General features: G+C 38.3%; 1 protein-coding gene across 2 annotated transcripts in view; it reads right to left on the minus strand.

Moving 5' to 3' along the window:
• The window catches only part of dgkza (diacylglycerol kinase, zeta a), a 107,026-nt gene that overhangs the window by 15,785 nt on the left and 67,248 nt on the right, over positions 1–23,993 (minus strand). For both annotated transcript variants that reach the window (XM_053314294.1, XM_053314293.1), the window contains 6 exons: positions 22,301–22,341; positions 18,157–18,299; positions 14,276–14,362; positions 6,298–6,387; positions 5,758–5,814; positions 2,576–2,625 (listed from right to left, as the gene is read on the minus strand). In XM_053314294.1, coding sequence (XP_053170269.1) covers positions 2,576–2,625; positions 5,758–5,814; positions 6,298–6,387; positions 14,276–14,362; positions 18,157–18,299; positions 22,301–22,341 — 468 coding nt within the window. The remainder of the gene's footprint in view (positions 1–2,575; positions 2,626–5,757; positions 5,815–6,297; positions 6,388–14,275; positions 14,363–18,156; positions 18,300–22,300; positions 22,342–23,993) is intronic.

The following is a 23,993-nucleotide window of genomic DNA, read 5'->3' on the forward strand; positions in this document are numbered from 1 at the left end:
GCTAACTGGCTAACTGTAGACTGTAGTAGTAGTAGTGTGTGCTGAATGTATTTATACCTCTACAGCAGCAGGGGCGGGTTTATGCTAATCATAACATAGCATAAACCCGAAACACAGTTTGTGAAGCCTAGCTCCACAATTCAAATCTAAATGGTTGAAATGCTTTTTACACCTTTTTTAGAAATACATTTATGAACTATTTAATGTGTTTAGAAGAAAATGTCTGAATTCACTTTACACAGTCTTTAAACTATAATAAATAATTATTTTTATAATATGTGTAGCTTTTGTGTATTATATTTTTATATTTTCAACAAATCTCATGCAGAGCCAAACCAACAATGAATAATCTACAAACAAGTATTATATAAAGCCTAGATATAGGTATCTTATTCCCATGTGCTATAGAATGAACCACATTACTGCACTGGGTAACATGAAGACAGTGGTTACAGTAACTTGTTTAGAAATGGCTCCAAAGAGTAAAATGAGCGTTAAGATAGTAATCTGCCACCATGAACATGCAGAATTTGGTTCCATTTACAGAGAGACAGCTTTTCATGCTACATATCACACACTCTTGATATTGTACTAGTTCTTTGAGAAATGTTCAGGCTATGGATACACACATAATACTTGTTAGTAGGATCAGTATATTGTTGGTTTGGCTCTGCACAAGACATTTGTTGAAGATGAGAAAAATATAGAAAATAGCCAGCCTTTAATAAATACTAGGGATAACTTTGACTTTTGCTAATTTAGTTTAATCAAAATTGACCCCCATTCAAAAGCATCATCTCCCCTCAGAAATACGAAGTGACTAATTATCTTTTCAACAAAAAGATAAGACACTGTGGTCTCATTCTGTAAATTCAGGCCTCTAATAATAACAACAAGAAAAAGACATCTAGTGGCTTTGATGTCTGCTGTATGGGTGCTGATTGTCAGCTGGAATGTATTGATTATTTCTTGAAGGGAATCTCTGACAGCACTATTCAGTGTGGAGCCAGGGAGTCAGTGCAAGTCCTGACCCACTTTTATTCAAAGAATAAACAGGGCTTTTCCCCCAGAAACACAGTTCTACTGGATTTGTGTTTAAAGGGGATCTATAAAGCTCATTTCCAACTCTAAATTTTATTTACTCCACTAAAGTATCTTTTTGCAGGATTCACTGTTCAAAAACTCTTTGAGGCATTCTTAGCTCCTGTCTCTTTAAAGCTTCCCTCCTGGAAGCTGCAGAGTTGTGTTAAGTTGCTGCCAATGAAAACCCAATGTTTCCTGCTTTACCGCTTCAAATTAAAAGCTTTTAAATGACTAAATAATGAGAGACCTTTATTGTGAATAATTTACAAGAAGTTAAATGTTCTTCACTGAAATAGCAGTGATGCTAAAACCAGTTGAAATAACAAGATATGGACATATTTGGAGCTGGTTGTCGAGTGGATCAGTTACAGTCACAGCTCAGAGCAGTCTGACACTGATTACTTCTACACACCTTTACCTAATTATTTGACACACTGAACATTTTAAATTTCCTACCTATCTACCTTCCTTCCTTCCTTCCTTCCTTCCTTCCTTCCTTCCTCCCTACCTTCCCTTCCTTCCTACCTACCCACCTACCTACCTACCTACCTACCTACCTACCTACCTACCTACCTACCTACCACCCTACCTACCCTACCTACCCTACCTACCTACCTACCTACCTACCTTCCTTCCTTCCTTCCTTCCTTCCTTCCTACCTTCCCTTCCTTCCTACCTACCTACCTACCTACTTACCTACCTACCTACCTACCTACCTACCTACCTACCTACCTTCCTTCCTTCCTTCCTTCCGTCCGTCCGTCTATCTATCTATCTATCTATCTATCAAGCCAGCTCAAATTCAAACCAATGGGTGAAGTTACATCTCGCTACGTCCATCTCTATATACACAGTATGGGACAAAACTAAATGAGACCCACCTTGATATAAACTAGAATTATCCCTACTAAATAGTGAATGTGATACAGTTAACTGAGCTAAAGTGATAAAGACTGTGCTCTCTGTCAGAATACATGGACCATTGTATTAGCTGTGGCAGAATGATTAAGATTTCCAGTGTGACTTTGATCACTGACAGCAAGAACTGGGTTGCGTTCAGTTCCCAATACAAACCTGCCAGCAACTCACCAGCAAGAAAGACACACAACTGAACCAGATCATGAAGTAAAAACATGCAAGTTCCCAAAGAGAATAAAAAGCACAGTGCAGTTGACAGGAAAGAAATCTCAGGCTCCCACACATCCAACTCCCCGCATGCAAAGTGAGAACAAGGAGACAGAGGTTGAGAGAATATGTGTCAGCGAAGAGAACAGTTTGTCTGGAGACTCACACTCAAACACAGAAGCTGTATTGCTTCTCTCTCCAGTACAGACACACACAGCTGTCAGATACAAGGTTCAGCTCTGTGTGTAACCTGAAACTTAAATCAATCTTTAAATCAAACGTCAGGCTGTACCAGACTGGTCCTACAAACTACCTGTAGGGCACAGGCGTGTGTGTGTGTGTGTGTGTGTGTGTGTGTGTGTATTACCTTTTTCTCTCTCTTTCTCTTTTTCACTCGTCTTTTGGCTATTTTCTTGTCTGCGGAGAGACCAACACAGATAGAGCTTACCACTTCACTCTACATTTACAGCCATTTGCAGTGTTAAAAAAAACTCCCATCTATAACTCACACACTCCAACAACACACACACACACACACACATACTTATCACTCATCAAGCATAAACACTCATGTACACATGCACACAATGCTGTATTTTTTAATTTCTGAGTTTTTAATCGCAGCCCAAAACACACAGTGTGAATGTGGGGCATTGCATATATACACAAGTGCTTAGTGAACTTTTAACACTTCGAGTTTATCAATGTTAAAGTCTGTGTAAAGTAAGAATAAATATGTGTTCTGAGTTTGACATACCACAGAAAAGTGTGTTGTTAACCATCCTGTCACATTTGAATGATTAAAAAAAATCACCAAATATATGAAATTAGTCTTCAAAGTTGTGTAAAAATCAGCCTCTTTCTCTGCTCCCAAATGCTGTGGGAGTGCCCGCCGAGTCCGCTGAAACCCCGCCCCCTACCAAGTGTCACCTGTCAATCAAAGTCACCACCTCTACCAGAAACATGGACGCTACGTCTGAGAGCTTTCTGCTGCTAACTCAGCTGCTAACTCAAAAAATATAATAAATATATATATATATATATATATACATATATAGATATATATAGATATATATATATATATATAAAATATTTTTTCAATTAATAATGGTATAAACTAAAAACCTTCTTTTATTGCATTTGAGAAGGAAACCAAACAATATATAAAAACTTTTAGTGATTCAAATAATAAGAAAGCTGCTAAAACGTATGAGTTGTGTATTTTGCTTTATATTTTTTAAGTGAAACCCCCCCCCCTTTGCTGCTATGTTATAGATTAACGACTATGTCTTTCTGCTGTTTTATTGTCTCTTTATAATGTTTCCTATACATCAATAAAGAGCGCTTTCTGTTGCTAGTTCAGCGGCTAGCTCGGCAGCTAACTGTAGACTGTAGTAGTAGTAGTGTGTGCTGAATGTATTTATACCTCTACAGCAGCAGGGGCGGGTTTATGCTAATAATAACATAGCATAAACCTGACACACAGTTTGTGAAGCCTAGCTCCACAGTCTTTAACAATGACTTTGGAGTGACAGTAATGGTTATTATGATATCATTATGAAATTACAATGTCAACATTGTTGTGTGTTTTTGTGCTAGTTGTACAATAACACTGTTCTATAATGACTGTCTTACTCAGAATAATTAAATAAACATTTGATAGTCAAATGTTAGTTTTTTACAAACATATTTATAATATAAAATATATAAACATGCAGAGCATCAGAACATGCACACAAAAGTGTTGATAGTTGAGATGTGTCATCTCCAGCAGTCTATACAGTGAGATGTACTGTTGTTGGGATAAGACATGAGAGACAGATGTGAGGAGGGTTAGGGTTAGTGGAGAGCACCCACAGTGTCAGTCATGATAAGTGTGTTTGTTGTTGAAATCCTGCTTGACACCTTCAATACTGATGTAAGTAAAGTTTTACTAAGGTAAATGCTAGGTTGGATCAGCTGGAAGCACAAACTGTTACAAGGTTAGGGTTAGATTAAAGTTTATCTCCATCTCCGGACTGTTTTCCTGGTTTCGACCCTGCTTGCCTTGGACCTCCTCTACTCGTGTCTACCCCGGTGAACGCACCAGCCTTCTGTCCCTGACCTCGAATATTGCCTGTTCCTGTCTGCCTGTGGCTGCGTGGCGTCCCCTGGCTTAGATCCTGTTAGGAGAGACCAGAGACTCCTGCCTGGTCAAACACCTCAACTCCGTGAGTGCTACTGGCATGGTCTTACCTGCTGCCTTCTGTGTCATCAGTGACCCTGAGCCCTGCCTGTTGCCCTACGCATTCTGCCTATACTTGTTCAGTTACATTGTGGACTGTATAATCATTTAAAACTGCTAACTGGTTCTGTGCTGCAATTGGGTCCTGCCACTTCCTCCACCTATTAAAAATGTATATTTTATGCTCATTTAAATGCACCTACTGCTTGTGTTTAATTAAAAACATTAATCTACCTTTTTAATATCAATTGAATGAATCTCCCACCTGTTTGTGCCTCTCCTCCCACGTGTGCACTGTGTGCTCAGCACTGGTCACCAAAATACCACACAGACAGGGAGAGTCAATTTCATGGTAGGAAAACAGCATAGTTAGTCTGGAACCAGACGAGGCTGCCCAGCTCATGTATTTATTATTTCAGATACATAGCTGTAATATGAGAAGGTTTGAGAGCAGACTAACATTTTTTTCCTTTTTTTGCAAACAGATGAAACACTACCCAACTTGCATGTGTCACTCAGTGCTACATGTTTCATTGCTCTGATTGGTTATAGGTCTATTCATTTGCATCCGGGAGGCATTCTGGTCCACACTTGTAGATAAATCAAAAATGAACTTAGTTTCCAGAGTAATATGGATTTGTAAATTAGTCTGACGATGCCAGTATATACCAAAGTGGCACAGCCCAAGGACTTGACTCACCCTGGCAATATCACAAGAATAATACATCTGCTGTCTAAAAGGGGTATTAGTAAAAAACACACTCACACAAAAGAGACACGTCAACATCAAACCAACAAGCACACCAAACTACACACCTTTTGTGGCAGCGTTCTCACACTCTGGCCTCTAACACCACCTTTACCATATTTGTATATGGTGGCTTAAGCAGAGTTGGGGGTTAGTGATGATGACTAACTGGTCCATGTCAGCAAAAAAGAGGCAATCACTAAATAGTGAGAAAGCAGCTTCTTATATCTTTAGTGAGTTGTTTAGCATAGGCTCAGTAGAACCTATATGTTTCTGTGATCAAATGCATGAGTAAAAAAAACAATGTTTCATGTTGTTCAAGTTCACAGCTTACTGAAACCATCTGTACAATGTAATGCAAACCTCAGTAATCAATTCAATCTATGTCAGCCTAATCATTTTGAGGCCATAGTTGGGGACCGAGCCAAAAGGCAAGAGGGCGAGGACTCCAGAGGAGTGTTAGACTGCATGGAGTACTGAAATAACTCTGTGTATAATTCCATGGTTCATGTTCTGTTATGTATTGATGTCTCATTCATTTAAATAACAGTAGAAATGTGTTGGTTAGTGTACTGACCTCAATCTGGGTTTAAAATCAGCAGCTGTGGTGTTGGAACGATGGATGCAGCCCGCTCTGCAAAACACAAACCAGAGACAGCATAATGGCAAGAAGTACAGGCAAATACACAATATAACATTCAATGTAATAACACATTTAAATAAATACACTGTTGTTTTTAATACACTGACCTTTGCAATATGTTAACTATGACTTCAATCATGTAAGGAGTGTCAGTGATACGCAATGGATTGCTCAGTGGCTGTAGATTTTTAAAAGTCAATGTTAATCGACCAATATTCATGTCTACCAACATTAGAATGAAGTTAGCCTTCCACTGTTAATCTTATTGGTAAAAATAGTTCTCTTTGTGTTTCCTTGGACAGTGTTTCTTTGTTGAGCTGTGGTGGAAATATAGTAACAAAAAGGGGACTATAAAGTCTATAACATTGGAAGATATGTACATGATTTGACTCATTGAGACGACTGAAGCTTCATATTTAAGTACAACCATGGTCTTGATCTCATTAAGAGAGACGGCGTAGTGTGTGTACTTACCTGCTGAGTTTGCTGGCCACATGTGTTGTGTCGTGTGTTAAAGCTTCAGTTGCACAGCTGTCACTGTTCACTCGCTGCCTCTGGGAGGAACTAAAGCAAAACACAGAGGAAACAGAAAGTCACTAAACAAACTCACTGAACATGCTTTCATTTCAATAAAGAGAAAAGAGAAACAGATTTGTGTATCAGAACTTTGTTTTCTTCTGTCCTTTCCCACTAATCATCTGATGACCCCTGACATTTATCTAACGACCCTTTGGAAGCGGGTCAGCCCCTTGTTTGGGAACCACTGAGCTGAACTAACTAATTATAAAGTAGTAAAACTCCACCTCCATGAGGCGACTCAACTATTATTACTCTTGATACTTAAAGTGTACTGGTACTTTTATTAAGTAAAGGATCTGAATACTTCTTAACCAGACTTTAACCACAGTGTTGTCACATAATAAAACATCCTTTTTAGCAGTATGTTATTAATGGTCGGTGCCAGGTTTCTATTCCAGTCTGTTGATATGCATCTTCTAGTAGGTGTAGCAGAACCCTTCTGCACCACTGATAATGCCCATCCAATCAAGTGATAAAAACCAAACTGGGTGATATAAGATACCCATATGGTCTGTTTATTGTTCTAGGTCAAGGTCAGGTCAACAGATCTTTTTTTCTAAACAAAATGTTTTTTTCCCATAGTGACTATTTATTTGTTTTCCCTAAATGAGAATCTTACTTTAACATCCCTGCAAGGTTCTTCAAAGGAACATGCTGTGTATCAGTAGGTGACACTGCAGAGATGAAACCATATGGCAGCTGGTTTCTATGCTTTATGTTTTAGCATAAGGCAGAAATGCTGCCTTCATCTATTCAAACTACGAGCCTCAACCTTTATGCATCCTCTTTGCATTTTTTCATCTGGAAAGTGTGGATCCTTCCTAGATAAAGAGTTGAACACTGAAATAATGAGCATGAGTGAGATAAAGGCACTGGTAGAGGAACAACAGTGAGCAGAAGGAGGAGGAACAGATTTTGAAGGTAGTTAAAGTAGGACAAGCTGAGGAATCACAAGGTGTGTACAATTCTCTCTGAATTTCCAGTACATTGAGTAAACTGGGAGCAGCCTAAACACTTCCAAAATCACTCCTACCTGTAGGCTCTGCACCGTGGGCGACAGGGTCCTAATCTTTGGAAGGCTCTCCCTCAGGATAAGGGTCTGTGTACATTGGTTGCATCATTTAAATCACATCTTAAAACTCAGCTGTTCAGATGGCCTTCCCTTGATCTATCCTATTATTGTTGCTTTTATTCTTTTTATATTTCCTTGGGTGTCTTGAAAGGGACTTTTAAATAAAATGTCTATACTCTTATTAATTATTATTATTATTATTATTATCATTATTAGGGCCCGAGTGCTGACCAGCGCGAAGCCCTATTGTATCTGTAAACCGACATGCATGGGGGGGCGAGGGGCCCGTTCATAATTATAATAATAATTTCACACAGTTTACAAATACAGCAACACCACAGCAAAATCAGGTGCAAAGGATATACAGTGTGGTTGAGCAGAGTGGGGTCAGTTAAGTGTAAGATAGGGTGATGATAGGGTGTTTTTCAGGATCAGAGTATAGACTGCTTCAGCTGTGCCACATAGTCCGTTACAGGAGACTGTAACCAAAGCTATGTGTTGAGATAAACATGCGTGGCTCTACTGGTGACTAAAGACACAGCTATCAGTACTTTTGTAGCTTGTAACTGAATCTCTGTGCTCTATTCAAGCTGTTTATTGTGTGTCATATGGGACATATGGGACATATGGGACATATGGGACATATGGGACATATGGGACAGGATGCTAAAGCAGTTTTTGCAGTGCCCATTTATGTGATTTTTTTTTTTTAAATACCATCACATGAGAACTTAATGATGCCATTAATAACAATAATGAAATCAATTTGTTCTTGTCTTTTACAAGTACCAAGTACCTTTGTTTCTATCCTTCTTATAGCCACAAATCACAGAACACTAAGAGGGAATTTGATGCTAAACAGACTGTAAATGTGTCAGATATCACTGATATGACTAACTCACACTGTTGAAGCTCAATAGAAGCTGATCAGAGACTTTAAATGGACACAATGTGGATTTAGTCCTCCATCACTTCCATTAAAAGCACATTTGAAGATCTTTCAATAGTCAGTATTAACAGTATTAACAGGAATGATCACAGTAAGCAAAACCTCTTTGACTGTTCATATGGATGCCTGGCTGTTATTTTACCACACATGAAAAATCCTTTAAATGAAAGATAGTCCATATAACCCCCTCTATCTATCAGCATTGAGATCTTTTTCTGAATAAATCTATGCTCCTTCCACAAACAAAACAACACACTGTTTATAGATTCAAGTTTAAAAATAATGATTTTGAGACCATCCAGTGACTTCTCATCCATGTAGACATATATATGTTAAAGTTGTTACCAAAATTGCAGCTAGAGCTACACTGCTGTGGTTCCAATTACTGAACATTACTGAATCTCCTGCACATTCAAATAATGTCTATGCCTTTTTTCTGTATGCATCAAAACCATCAGTGAATAAGCCCAAAATAAGTCCTCTACTATAATGAAAATACAGTCTGCCATTGCCTTGTGCCTCTGAGGTCTCACAGAATTAGTCAAATTGACTAAGTTTTCTTTCCTGAAATATACCTAACAATTATTTCAGAAATGTCCTGAGCCGTGGAGATCATGATTATGACTGCTTTAACACTTTTTCACCTGATGCTAAAGTGTAAACTGACTGTATGTGAACCTATCAGCTCAAACATCATTTTAAAAAACAAAATGTTTGCCGTGTAGGTGTGTTTCAATGTGTTTGTCAGAGAGACAGAGGGATAGAGAGAAGCAGAAGAGAGAGAAGTAATTATAGTGGGAGGAATAACGTTCACCTCTGGCCTTGCGTGGGCAAACTGCTACACTGTTTGTGTGAGAGTGTGTGAGAGAGCGTGTGTCTAAGTACAGTAGATTGGTGTGACTCTCAAGTGCTCTGACATGCATTACATTTTTCTCTCCATCCACTGTTTTTCTGACTCCATCTTCCTCCTAAACCCATCTCTCCCTCACTCTGCCCCTGCCTCTCGGTCTCATCTCTCCTCCTCGTCCGCCCACTCAGTGCACTCAGCATTGCAAATCAGCCCGCCAACACAGGGACACACACACACACACACACACACACACACACACACACACACACACACACACACACACACACAGTAGCCAAAAGGAACTGCTGGTATGATCAGCCAGTTGTGTTGCTCTGCCTATTCTACTTTATTTATTCACAGTTTCTGTTCTGTATGTTCATTTGTACATGTTCATATGTGTGTATATTACATTATGTTAGCGCAGCAGCACAATTACCAGCAGAATATCATATTCTCTGCATTATTGTTTCCATAGCTGATTAAGTGTTCAAGAAATATCAGATCAGTGAGATGACAGGAAACAGTACATACAGTTCCAGGCTTGTAAATTCATGGCTGACAGCAAGGGTCAATTAACATTAGTGATGCGGTCAGAGCAGTGTACCCACTCATGTTTATATTATCAGCTACCATTCATTATTAAAATGGTACAAAAGATCCCTGATGCTAATTACCATACACATTACATTATGTGATCACATTAACATGTTTAATGTACTTAATGTCACAACATGACACTATTTCCTGTGCTTTGGTTAACTGGAGTAATCATGTCTGTCATAATGTTTACATGCCTCTAATAATACTGCCAGTGCTGTAAAAAAAAAATGGTTTTAAGACATCACTTTATATATATATATATATATATATATATATATATATATATATATACATATACAGTGATTCCTGGTGTTATATAGCCATGCACTTTTACTTTGGTATTAAATATGTCATCTAGTTGTCATGGAAAAACAAATAATGTGTAATTTTCTATATCAGTAAATATATAAAAAATGTGTTTTTGCAGGTTTCTTTACAAACTCAAATTATTGCTAATTACAATGTATGCATGTATATGCTTCTTTTCTGTTCTCTTTCCTTCTCCTCTCTCTGTTGCTCCTCACACACACACACACACACACACACACACACACACACACACACACACACACACACACACACACACACACACACACACACACACACACACACACACACACACACACACACAGAAGCATACACACATAACATTCACCAACTGCAGAAACTACTCAGACACTGTTCTCACAACAGCATTGTTCAAAAGCCTAAAATAACTCATGTTTATGCTTAGCTGAGATTTATCATGTGAGTTACATGATGATGTCAGGAAGCGCCATTTCATACCAAACTGGCACTTCTGTTTAGTCCAATAGGAAGCAAGTCAATGTATTAATCAGTTAAGTTTTAGTTAGTTGATAAGTTAAATCTTCATTCAGTCCAAGACTCATTTACATACTGTTTTTAGTCAGGTATTGATAAGGGCATTTTCTGATCTATAGCTGGTTGGCTCTGGTCCCAGTCTCAATCATACATCACTAGTTTATTTTGACGCAATCAACACACACCATCCTGCTTCCAGAAATACTCACTATCAATGTTCATCAATGTGCACTGTCCCTATCCAAAAATAAAGTATTTATCATTATTATTATTATTATTATTATCATTAAATGTGGATTCATCCACTACTGAAAATAATCCTGAACAAATGCACTATTTCTCCCTATTTGGGTAACATTGGTTAAAAACACAGTAGGAAATGACTGGTTCTTTAGTAGGAGAACTAAAGGCTAAGGAATTCAGACAGCATTGTTGGTTAACATCAGCACATGGTGAACATCTTTTTTTTCTCTGTTGACTGATTTTAGTGACTAAGCTGGTGATATTCTACATTTGTCTTATTTGTTATCTAACAAATTTGTAATCTAACAAATAAGAAATATGTAGAATATCACCAGCCAGAGAAAAAATCATCTGTTTTCTCATTCAGCCCGGAGAGAGCGAACGTTTAACAGGTTCCTGTAGGTGAACATTTAATCTGTGTGTATGAGTGTGTGTGTGTGTGTGTGTGTGTGTGTGTGTGTGTGTGTGTGTGTGTGTGTGTGTAAATATGGTTAAAAGGATTTCATATGGAGGCAGGGCAAGCAGGGAAAATGTGTTATCCACAGACACACACACCAAGAACACACACAACCATAGCTAATATTATAGTGACACTTCCATGTTTCTCATGAAGAAAAGAATGGAAGTAAAAAAACAATTATTTTTATACACCTACACATATACGCACAAACACACACACACACACACAGTTCAGCATCATGCAAGTCTACTTCATGCAAGCTTTGCTAACAGGCTCTATAGCCTGGATAACCGTGAAGCATTTGCATGTACAGTACTCCTTCAACCAAACAGAGAGAGACGAGCCCTTCCCACGTTACCTGCCCTATACTGTGCATGGATGTCATAATGGAACTTGACATTCCCTTTATACACTGATCCACAATATTGTAATACTAAGTATCGAGCATTTATAAAACACGTTTTTCTTTGTCATTGTTGCCAAGTACTAGCTCATGTGGGAATGATGGGTCTCTTTAATTTTAATTCAGAGTACGGTCTAGACCTGCTCTATGTGTAAAGTGCCTTGAGATGACTTTTGTTGTGATTTGGCGCTATACAAATAAAGATTGACTGATTGAAAGGGCCCCATTTTAACAATCTATAGCGCATGACGTGAAGCACATGGCACAAGTGTCTTTGGGGCAGTGTCTTTCCAAATCCACTTTTGCTATTTTAACAGCGGGAAAAATGTCAATGAACCAGGCGCATGGTCTAAAAGGGATGGACTTAAGTCCCCTCATTAATCATAGGTGAGTAAAACCAATCAGAGTGTCATCTCCCATTCCCTTTAAAAGCCAGGAGTGCCGTCCCTTTGGTGGATTATTATAACGGTGCATTTGTCAAGCTGTGTGTTTCAAGAATAAAACATGAGTTACTTTAGCTGAAAAGAAAGTTAAACCATAGCAAAGCTTATTGTAATTTAATCTGTTAATTTTACAATTAATTAAATCTGATAAATATTATGACTAAGCCCAAACACAGACAGGTCACACACGTCTAAAAATGCTGCAATTTAATTGGCTAATGAGAGTGTACATTACACCAGAAAAACTCAATTCATTTAATATGCAGATTCCTGACCTCTGTATGTGGAGAAGATAAGGGCACATCGTTCCACTGTATATGGTAATGTCCAAAAATACAGGAATTTTGGTAAGAGGTTAGAGTAATAATATCTATCAATTAGACTAGTGATGGAACCCAAATTGTTCCTTCTGGGCTTATATCCTGTAGGACATAACATAGATCTTCATAAATATGGGAATATTACAAGCAAAGAGAGTGATAGCTCTAACGTGGAAAAAGATTGGCAAACTAAGCAATGGTTCAAAGAATTATCTTTATGCTTACCACTGGAAAAAATTACATATACTCTAAAAGATAAACAAGAAATATTTCAGAAAGTATGGGGGCGCTACATTCAGTATATTAAAAACAATGATTTATCTGATTTGCTGTGTGAAACAGGGACAGCATAATTATTGCCTGTACAGGACCACAATCATACGCTGCAACCCGTAGACTATTTTATAACACCTGTAAGAACTGTCATGGACTCAAGTACTCTTATTGAATGTACCTAATGTTTGTATGTTGTTCAAATATGTATGTCTGTGTGCTTTGTATATCTATGTAAAAACTTTAATATATTGTTGAAAAAAAAAATACCACTAACCAATATGACATGTATTTTTTAAAATGTTGATGTAATACTTTCTGGGGTTTTTTGCATGTTTGTGTGCCGCTACCTGTCCCTGTGTGTGTAATAGGCACAGTGTATGTGCATTGTGCACCCGCCTATTAAAATTTTGATAATACACTCTTAAAATAACTGAAATATGAGCCAGTGACTTCAGACCTGTATTTATTTGGTCAGTAGCGCAATCACTTTCCTCTGCCTCAAAATAGCAACTCGCCTACAACGCACCTTGTTAACCTCTTTGTGTTTACCCTTTGACCCTGGGAACGCATGTACGCGTGGGCAGTGTATTATGTTATGCCGTCGCAATGAAAAGGATGGACACAGAGTTATTCTGTGCAGAACCTAAATAAAGTGGTTAAAGATATTAATGTAGTGTTTATTGCGTCTAACACACCTGACCACACCTCATTTTAAGATCAACACACCTATGGGTGCACAGACTGGTGCAAGTGCATTTGCTATTTAGACAATGTGGACGCAGGGTGAGAAAATGCAAGATGGGGCCCATAGTCTCCATTGTGATTGTAGTTACAGTAAAACCAATGCAGCTGTGTCTTACATATTGAATCTCATGTAAAGCTTTGTGTTCATTCTTAGTGTAATGATTAAGTTTAAATTGATATCAAAAGCATCATTTTTAAAAACTGCATCGTCTTGAGAATAATATGTGGCCCATAAGGTCAAATCCAGTAGATAACAAAATAAACACAAAGCTCCTGTTAATTCTAATTATTGTAACATAATGTAACATATTGTTACATTTGATAATGCCACTATGGTTATACCATGCCATTTGAACAGTGAAAGGTGATTAAATTTGGTCTAAACCTAATTCCACAGCTTTAGCCTTAGAATTGTTCTTCTCTGGTTAGGATTCAAGCAGAAATAGTCTTTTGGTGACATTTCCCCCCTCAGATAGTCATAACAATGTTATCAATTATATTTTTCAATGATTTAAACGACATAAACGAAACATATAGGCCTGCATTTCCACTGCACCAGTTAACGCCCCGCAATGAAAGTTCCTGAAAAAACTGGCCCATGGTTGAACCTGATTGCTGACCCCTGATAAAGGGTCACACACACACTCAAGACTTGTCAAAGAACTTGGTAATGTATTCAGTGTGTGTTTACCTGGTAGCAGAGGATGACGGTGAAGGAGAGGAAGAGGCCATAGGATAGACAAAGACATCATTGGAGGTCTGATTTGAGCTGCTTTCCCTGAAGATCATCCAACCCCCCCCCCCCAAAAAAAAACAGGTTAAACATTGCAATCTTCTGGCAGAGCATTCCTTACTATACAAATCAGAGCAGTCGCCTGACAGACTATACAGTTTATGCACTGCTTTAGAACAATTGACCCACAAAATATTTACATTTATATGTTTGGCATGATGTTTCGTCATTTTCAGTCTCTTCCCTCTCTACCTTGTATGCTACTTGTAAACTTTTCAAATGTCAGCATGACATCTTTTTGTAATGTCTGTATGTTTGATCTGCAAGCAGTGTTTATTATTCAGTTCAATATGATGTGTTTTCTTAGGCTGGTTTCCAGAAGTTTCAATACTGCTGTATCTGGCCTACTTTCTTGCAAGTATCTGTCAAATACATTTGCAGACTGTGAAATGATGATTTTCCATGAGTGTTAGCATGAAGATTATCTACCTCTGTGGAGAGATGGACTGATTCTGGAAACTACATTATCACTGTAAAGTTATAACTATCCCTGATATCAATTAGACCGTGTGTTAGTAAATTGCCTGTGGTGTTCTATATTTTGCTTCAATACTTAATCTATAAGTAGTTATAGATGTATTTAAGGCCTCAAAGTATTTAGGGCCTCATAGTATTCAGGTATGTTTCACAACTGCAGAGTTTATTACCTTGTGGTAGCAGATGCAGATAGACATCATGGCATGGTGCACAATTTCACCATTAGTTTTTACTATGGCAATCAATGTTATCATTAAGGCATCTAAGTGGGTCATGGGGAGAGAGGCGTACACGGATTACATGACAGGCGTCACCACCTAATTGCATTGGACAAAGGAGTTCTCTCTGTACTTGTCTTGTTAGATGTAAGTGCTGCTTTTGACACCATTGACCATCACATCCTATTACAGAGACTGCAAGTTTAATTGGCATTAAAGGAACTGCATTAAATTGGTTTAAGTCCTATTTATCAGATTGATTTCTGTTTATACACATTAATTATCAATCTTTCACGCATGCTGAAGAAAAAAAATAAGTAAATCCTGTCTCAAACATGCAGAAAAACTAGTCCACACATTTGTTACTTCTAGGCTGGATTATTGTAATTCATTGTTATCAGGCTGTCCTAACAAGTCTCTAAAGACTCTCCAGCTGGTCATACATAATGTCAGTTATGATTTGGCGCTATATAAATAAAATTGACTCGACATGCCTTTCATAGCACCCTGTGCTGGTTAAGCGGAACAATAGCTTACAGTTGACTAAGGTTAAGCCAGAGAAATCAAGAAGTATCTCAGTTGTTTAGGTTGTGTTTTTAAGTAAGAGAGGCAATTCCTAGTGTTAAAAGTTTAGGTAAGTGGTAAGATGTAGCTCTTAGTGATAAAGAGCAGATGCAGGGGTTGAGACAGCAGGATGTCAGGCCTTACAGGAATACTGGTGTCTGCATGACTTGCCCTGCTGCCACGATTGTCGTAGCCCTTGAAAGTGAATGCTTATCAGTTAACAGTTATGCCTTGTTAAAACATAACTATTGGAAATTCTTCCCGTCTTAATGCATTTGAGATCATCAGTTGTGTTGTGCCAAGGAAGTGTTGGCACACAGCAAATAGCCACATTCTGGAGTACTAGTGGTAGTAGTAGTTCTATTGTAGTAATCCATATTATGGCAAGATGGTTAGCTCATATTAACAACTGGCAGGGAGCACCACGGTATGGAAAAGGGATTTTGGATCTCTCTCTGGCTAGATTAACAGAGAAGTTTACATATGCAAAAGCAAAGCTTGAGATGATGCTTTCAGAGTCTAGGAATATACCAGTATGGTGTACAGTGCCAACAGTCTCAGCAGGGTGCAAGTGGAACCCAAGGGAAGAAGTTTATCAGGCTCAGGCAGCATTCAGTAGAGATATTATAGGGAGCTTGGACTGGGAATATCACAGCCTACATGAGGTAAAGCAACAGCAGTTGGCAGAAGGAGACTGGTTGTATAGGAGATTCAGAGACAAGAGGAGGATGCTGGATATGGATAAGCAGTTTCTCCTACAAAGCAAGGCCAGTGGATGAGTTGGGAAAGTGTAGGAGCCAGAGGTGTTCACAAGTCATTTTTTGCAAGTCCAAGTCAACTCTCAAGTCTTTGAGTGAGAGTCCGAGTCAAGTCTCAAGTCTTTGAGGGTCAAGTCCAAGTCAAGTCTCAAGTCTCTGGTTAAGAGTCCAAGTCAAGTTTCAAGTCTCTCGCAAACACTAAATCAAGTTCAAATTCTATAAGCTGTAAAATCCTCTATATAAGACAGTATTGATGATTGTTTCACTAGAATCTACAGCAATGTGACGTGGAAAAAATACAAAGGATTGTTTCTATTTCAAAGAGTTTTTTTTAACAATGCTGTAAAATACAATAAAAGAAATAACCGTTATGGTTATTACAGTATGACTCCTCTCTCTCTCTCTCTGTCTCTTTCTCCTTCTCTTTCTCTCTCGATATGTGACAAATATCCTTCTTGATATCTAGAATAGGCTGCTTGGGTATGACTCTTATAAAGCATTAAATGTGTAGGTGCTCCACTGGGTGACTGTACTGTAACTTAACTTAAGACAATGTCACAGAATCATCTTCTGGCACACCGTTCTGAAATGTTAACTCAGCCTGTCACATCATATGGCCAGCAGCAAGAATGTAACGTTAATATTTGTTTGAGAGCTAATTGCTAATTTTAACGTCTTTCACATTAGCAAGTGACTGACCGGTCTGGGTGCGTTTTCAGATGTCGGATGAAGTTTGAAGTGGTTGAACCAAAATCTTGAATCTTCTTGTTGCACACTATGCACACTGCTGTCCGTTTGTTGGCTGACTGCGTGAAGGCATTGTAGCCAAATGTAACGATCCAAGGGACTCCTGTTGGGCTTCTTTCACTCGCCATTGTCTTGAAATCAGAGAGTTTCTAAAACAGTATACAGTAGTAGACGGGCTCTGCTCGAAATGCGCGTACACACGGCGCGTGCGTGATGTTGGTGTTTACTGTCAGCCTCAGTCACAGCCAGAGATCACTTCCCAAATGCAAACAGAGAAGACTAATGACAGATAATAAATAATGAGAATATAAATGATAACATGAAAATAATGGTAATTTGCGAGTCTCCAGCCTAGAGTCCGAGTCAAGTCTGAAGTCTTTTGAGGTCGAGTCCGAGTCGAGTCTGAAGTCAATGTGTGTAGTGTGACTTAAGTGCGACTCGAGTACGAGTCGCAAGTCCGAGTCACCAGCTCTGGTAGGAGCAACTTGTGATGTTCTCCCATCTCCCCAAAAATCTTAATAAATGGTTAATAAAGGGCCCAACATGTCCTTTGTGTTCAGGTAGGCTATAGCTTCACCTCAACATATTCTATCAGGGTGTAAAAGAAGCCTGCTGTCTCAAAGTGATACACCTACTTACAAGCATAAGTGCTTAAGTGTACTGCAGTAGCTAGGACACTGTTGACCCTCAGTGTAGATAGACAATAAGTGACCTCTCCAGAAGCTAATTAGTGGCTCTTAGTAAGGCTTGTGGGACTAGATAAACTAAGATTAAACTTCCAGGACTCAAAAGCAGTTTAAAGTAATGTTCAGGATAAGTGAATGATATCATCTCTCAGAGGGCTTGATACCCACTACAGAGCCTAATGATCCAAACATCACTTAACATTAATGCTGGGCTTCTTTAGGAATACTCCAATTTTTTGCCACATTTCATTGTGCACTTTTTTTTTTTACTGGTTAAGGCAAATGCTAATCATGGTGCCACAGGATCAGTCTGGTGGTGGTTGACTTACCTATTGTTTACCAGGCTTGAAGCAGGGTTAACCAGGTCAGGCATTGTTGTGGGTGAGGTGCCGACAGTCGTCATAACAACCAGTTCAGGGTCCAGAATGAAGATCTCTTCTTGGGAGATTTCTGATACGTAGTTTAGATGTTCCTGATAAAACATTACACATGGGACATTATAAACAAACAGCGAGGCAAGGCAGGTATTATAAAGAATGTGAAATGAGAGCTGACTAAGATAAGGTGCTTGAAGGCAATGAATCGGTGCAAAGATGGGAAAACGAGAAGTTGAGGTTCAGTTTTATGCAAATGTCCTCTGACACACAGGAGTGACAACCTGGAGACAATCAGTCATTCTTGTTTTTGTTATTTTCTGCTCTACTCAACTAAATAAAATAAACACAATGGTGGAAAAGCTGATCCTTACAAACTGTGGCTTCCTGATTCTCAACAGTATACCTTCACCAAGATCAAGTGACAATGATAGCAAATAAGTAACCAATAGAAGCTGACTGTATATACTATGTGCTCAACACCTGCAAAGTTTCAAGCTGGTAAGAGACAGGAGCCTGCCTCTTTGCATCTGTATGTATGAACATATACAGTTCATACATTGCCATTTTATATACTGAAGATTCTTGTCACACAGCTTCCAGTACTGGTGACATGAGATATAATCCATTATTAGCGTACAATTAGTTTTGGCATCTAAGACAAGATTTTACATTTCTGGAAAAAATATTACAGAATATTTTATCATTTGTTGCTGATCTCAAGGTACACAATGCAATACATAAACTTGCCTTTGTATGTATTTGATTGGCTACTGCAGTGTCTTGTTGGATGAAGTCATATTGTGATCTGGCAAAAGTTGATCAAGACTGGCTTAATTCAAATTAATGAAAGAGCTGTTTTCACCCCCGTAGGGCTAAAGTCTGTCTGAATGTGGCTTCAGGCAGTATCATAGAGTAGAAATATCTCACCAGCCAGTCAGAGGCAAAGCTGACTGTAAACATAGGTGGTCATCCCTAAATTGGAACCACTGATTTACTGAAATCTGTAAGACTAGATACTGCTGGCCAACAGCAGGCACCCACTACCCAAAGGCAATGCCCACAGCCACAATGAAACAATTGAACTGTGTAGATGTGCATGGAAAAGATGTGGAATTGGCACATATTTCTGTATGAACGCCCATGATTACCATACCATAGGTAGAATCCTCAAATCCCTGGATAAAGTAATAAGTGGACCCAGGGATGGGCAGTATTTCTAATACATGTATTTAAAATACGTATTTCAAATACAAAATACTATTTTCTAATTTGTATTTTATTGACATTATGAAAATGCCTTTGTATTTTGTATCAAAATACTTCAGTGTGGTGTATTTTTGTATTTTCAAAATACTGTAAAATACTTTCTGTGAAACACCGTGATGACATCTATCTATCTATCCATCTATCCATCCATCTATCCATCCATCCATCCATCCATCCATCTATCTATCTATCTATCTATCTATCTATCTATCTATCTATCCATCTATCTATCTATCTATCTATCTATCCATCTATCCATCTATCTATCTATCTATCTATCCATCTATCCATCTATCCATCTATCTATCTATCTATCTATCTATCTATCTATCTATCCATCTATCCATCTATCCATCTATCTATCTATCTATCTATCTATCCATCTATCTATCTATCTATCTATCTATCCATCTATCCATCTATCTATCTATCTATCTATCTATCTATCTATCTATCCATCTATCTATCTATCTATCTATCTATCTATCTATCCATCTATCCATCTATCCATCTATCTATCTATCTATCTATCCATCTATCTATCTATCTATCTATCTATCTATCCATCTATCTATCTATCTATCTATCTATCTATCCATCTATCTATCTATCTATCTATCCATCTATCCATCTATCTATCTATCTATCTATCTATCTATCCATCTATCCATCTATCCATCTATCTATCTATCTATCTATCTATCCATCTATCTATCTATCTATCTATCTATCTATCCATCTATCCATCTATCCATCTATCTATCTATCTATCTATCCATCTATCTATCTATCTATCTATCTATCTATCCATCTATCCATCTATCTATCTATCTATCACGAAATCTCTGTCTGTCTGAGGCACCCTTGCATGGTCAAGGTGATACCGCTTTCGGCCACTAGGAATTTTTGGCACTGTTTCACACTTGCTATGGGCATGCACATTGCACACGCTACGGGCGGGCATTTATTTTCCTTTGCTGGACTGATTAACCGGCCCCATAGGCATCGTCTGAATGCAACACTGTTTGAGAAGTTGTACTTAAAGGCATCAACTGAGGAGACACCACTAGCTAAGGTGGCTAAGGTTACACATACTCCTTTGCTCACACAAGGACATCACAAGGACTTGAGTTCACAAGCTTTGATAGCAACACTTGAGTTTGCTATTTTCTTTCATTTTTCTGTTTTACAGTTTTTCTAGACTTTAAATTTGTCTATGTTCTCTGACCTATGAAATATTTCAGTGCTATGGTGACTTGACAAGATCATTTCCTACCTCAAACAAGGACATTTCCAACCTCTTGCACATTTCAAATAAGAAATGATTGATAATGTCATAATTATTGGCTTCTAATTGGCTTAACTGGTTGGATGGTATTAATGTGACAACCAGATTTTTTTTTTGTATTGACATTGATAGAGGTTGTGCACACACCAGTTTCATGTGTATACATAAGTTTGGTAGTGATGGTGTTAAATAACTGAAAAGGTTAAAATGCTACCTAGTTTATATTTCTAAATAAATCATCAATTTGGATTGTTTGTCTTTGAGTTATTGTCATTGATTCATAGTGGGCAATCTATTACACCAAGAGAGTAAATAAGCATACTTAAGGAAGGGTTACTTGAGTTACTGAACATTTCTCAGGGCAGAGGTTTATAGTGGGTTGTCTCTAACATGAGGGGTCAGCATATCTAATCTGTTGACTGATTATGGGAGGAGTCTCTTGCTTTCAGATGTTTTTGCAGGTAGTGTACAAGTGAAGGGATAAATGAAAAAGGTCATTAGAAAGGTTGTTTAAAAAACTGCCTTGGGGAAAGAAGTATTTTGTAGTATTTTGAAAATAGTATTTTATTTTGATACAGTCTGTATGTTCTAGCTTATTTTGATACATTTTTAAGGTGGGTATTTGGTATTTTACTTGGAAATACATTTTAATGTATTTGTGCCCATCCCTGAGTGGACCCCTTGCTTTGTTTTGTTTTGTATTGTTTTTTTACATCAAGTCATAGGTAAAATGTGTTTACACAATATGACTACAAGTATGTGGACACTACCCTCACTCTTCTGGGAAAGCTGTCCACAAGAGCATTAATGAGGTCAGCCACTGATTTTAGGATATAAGGCTTGGCTCACAATCAGTGTTCCAATCCCAAAGGTGTTGGATGAGGTCAGTGCACTGTAAAGACTTCCACCTCAAACTGGGAAAACCATTCATTTCTGAAGCTTGCTTTGTGCACAGAGGAATCATTATATTGAAACTGTTGACACAAAGCTGCAATAATACAACTGTATAAAAATAAATATGTTGGACGATTAACATTTTCCTTCACTCTCCACACACTGGTGAAATGTTTATTAAACTACTTTCTTGAGAAGGGGTAGCTGAGAAAACTTTGTTGACCGGCTGTCAAAAACTCAGAAGATTAACAAGACATGCTACCCAATTAGTTTCCCCCTCTTGTACTTCAGCCTCTGTACAGTACCTACAGTATAGTGTATGAACCACTTGTTAAAGTAATATGCCAAGTAAGCCTTCTCTACCCCAGCAATGGGAATAATTAAGCAGCTGGCAGGAATCACATTCTGTTCACACTCATGAAACAGTGGACATCTGCTTCCTCTGCTACAGCTTTAGCAGGATCCTGAGACAAGCCAAGCCATTAGGAGAGAATCAATGCTCTCTCCCTTACACTCTGAAGGTGACAAAGGCTGCGCTCTCACAAACACAAACACATATGAAGCTTATTTTATAAAATTAAAATTACCAGTGAGTACTTTTATTCTATATTCATGTCACCTCAATCTAGAGATAGTCTTGACATTTACCTGGGCTCGGTCTATCCTGTAGAAACGATCTGCTGTTGTAGCTGTGGAGACAAAAAAAAAGAAATGTTATCTGTGGCAATAAGGAAAATTACTTAAAGTCTGTGTAAAGTAAGAAAAAATGTGTTTTCTGAGTTTGACACATTAGAAGAAAATGAAAATGTTTGAATTCACTTTACACGGTCTTTAATAGAAGATGTCCTTAAATTCAGTTGATTTACTGATTGACTGATTGTTTTTCACAATTGTTAAGCAATTGCAGATGAGTCAGAGATTCCAACAGTGTTAGAGAAGCCACATAACAGTCAAGGCAGGTGATTTGATGCAGCTGAGGAAGATGGCTCAGGCAGCATGCTAAAATGTTCCTGTAGATTTCTGGATGAGCCCAGCACTCACATTACACCACTGTTAAAGGACTTATCTCAGTGGCTAAATAACTGAATGAGAACTGAAAATGTCTTATTATTATCATCACTAGTGTTGTGTTCTCTCTTTCTCTTCTCTCTCTCTTTAAGCTAGCTGTAATATCTTTTTTCAGTTCCAGTTTTTTTTTCAGTTCAAGCATGCATGTGTACCATTGTGTAAGAAGTGTTTCTTTTTTATGTGATATTTAAGTTATCAAAAAAAAGTTTGGATGCAAAAAATTGGTTTTGTCTGTCAACAGTAAGTAAGGTCAATAGTTTAACATCTAGCCAGCCCCTGTGCTCATGCACTAAACTTTCAAAATGACCAGTCATCAAAAGTCAGGTGCTCAGAAAGGAAGAATTAAACAAAAAAACATAACAAATATAGCAGAGGTGCACAGTACAGTTCATACTTGAAAAAAAGATAAGTGGCAGATCTAGCTGTTACTATAATGGTACAGCCCAACATGCAATGACACAACCATTAATAACTGCCACGTGACTTTAACTTTAATATCCTGTTATTAGTTTGTACAAAAGCCTAACACAACGCATCCTCTGACAGAAACAGCTGAGTTTGGAGATGGAAGTAGTTGCATAAAAGGCCCAGCATGCAGATGAGTGTGGGGCAGGAGAGGCTAGACACAGCGCCCACCAAAGACTCAGAGCAGCAGGTGAAATAGCATCAGAGACTAATTTTACTGATCCTCAATTATGGCCATAGACTGTAAAAGAAATGGACGTAACATCCATGACGTCACCCATTGGTTTGTGGACTGCTGCTCGGAAGCCAATAGTTTCGGATCTGGGCAGCGCCATCTTGAAAAATTCAGGTGCATGCTGGGAAAAATAAAAACACGGATTCTACTTATATGGGCATGAGGCGGGGCCATGGGCGGAGCGGGGGAGGTTGCTGTGGTTGCGAGGGCTGGATCTCTAGGACATTGTGCAATCAACCTGTCAATCATGACGTAGCCACGCCCTAATGCATACCCTGCTTTATCGTCAAATATAAAATCAGGGAGGCCAAATTTACCTCCATAAACACATTTAACGTTTACTGAGGTTAGAAATCAAGTGAGAAGTTGGTGAATTCTCCATTGACTTGTATAGAGACAGAAGTCCTTTTGACACCAAAACGGTCGCCCCCTGGCGGCCTTTTGATAGAATGCAGTTCTAAGTTACTTCCACGTTGGCCTCATTTCAGAGGACCGGAACTCCCCGCCTGGTTATGGCCTGATAAAAAGGCTGATTCTGAAAGGGTGACACTGGTATGAGTCATGGCCAATCGC

Source organism: Scomber japonicus, chromosome 24 (assembly GCF_027409825.1).
Source record: "Scomber japonicus isolate fScoJap1 chromosome 24, fScoJap1.pri, whole genome shotgun sequence".
Lineage (NCBI taxonomy): Eukaryota > Metazoa > Chordata > Actinopteri > Scombriformes > Scombridae > Scomber > Scomber japonicus.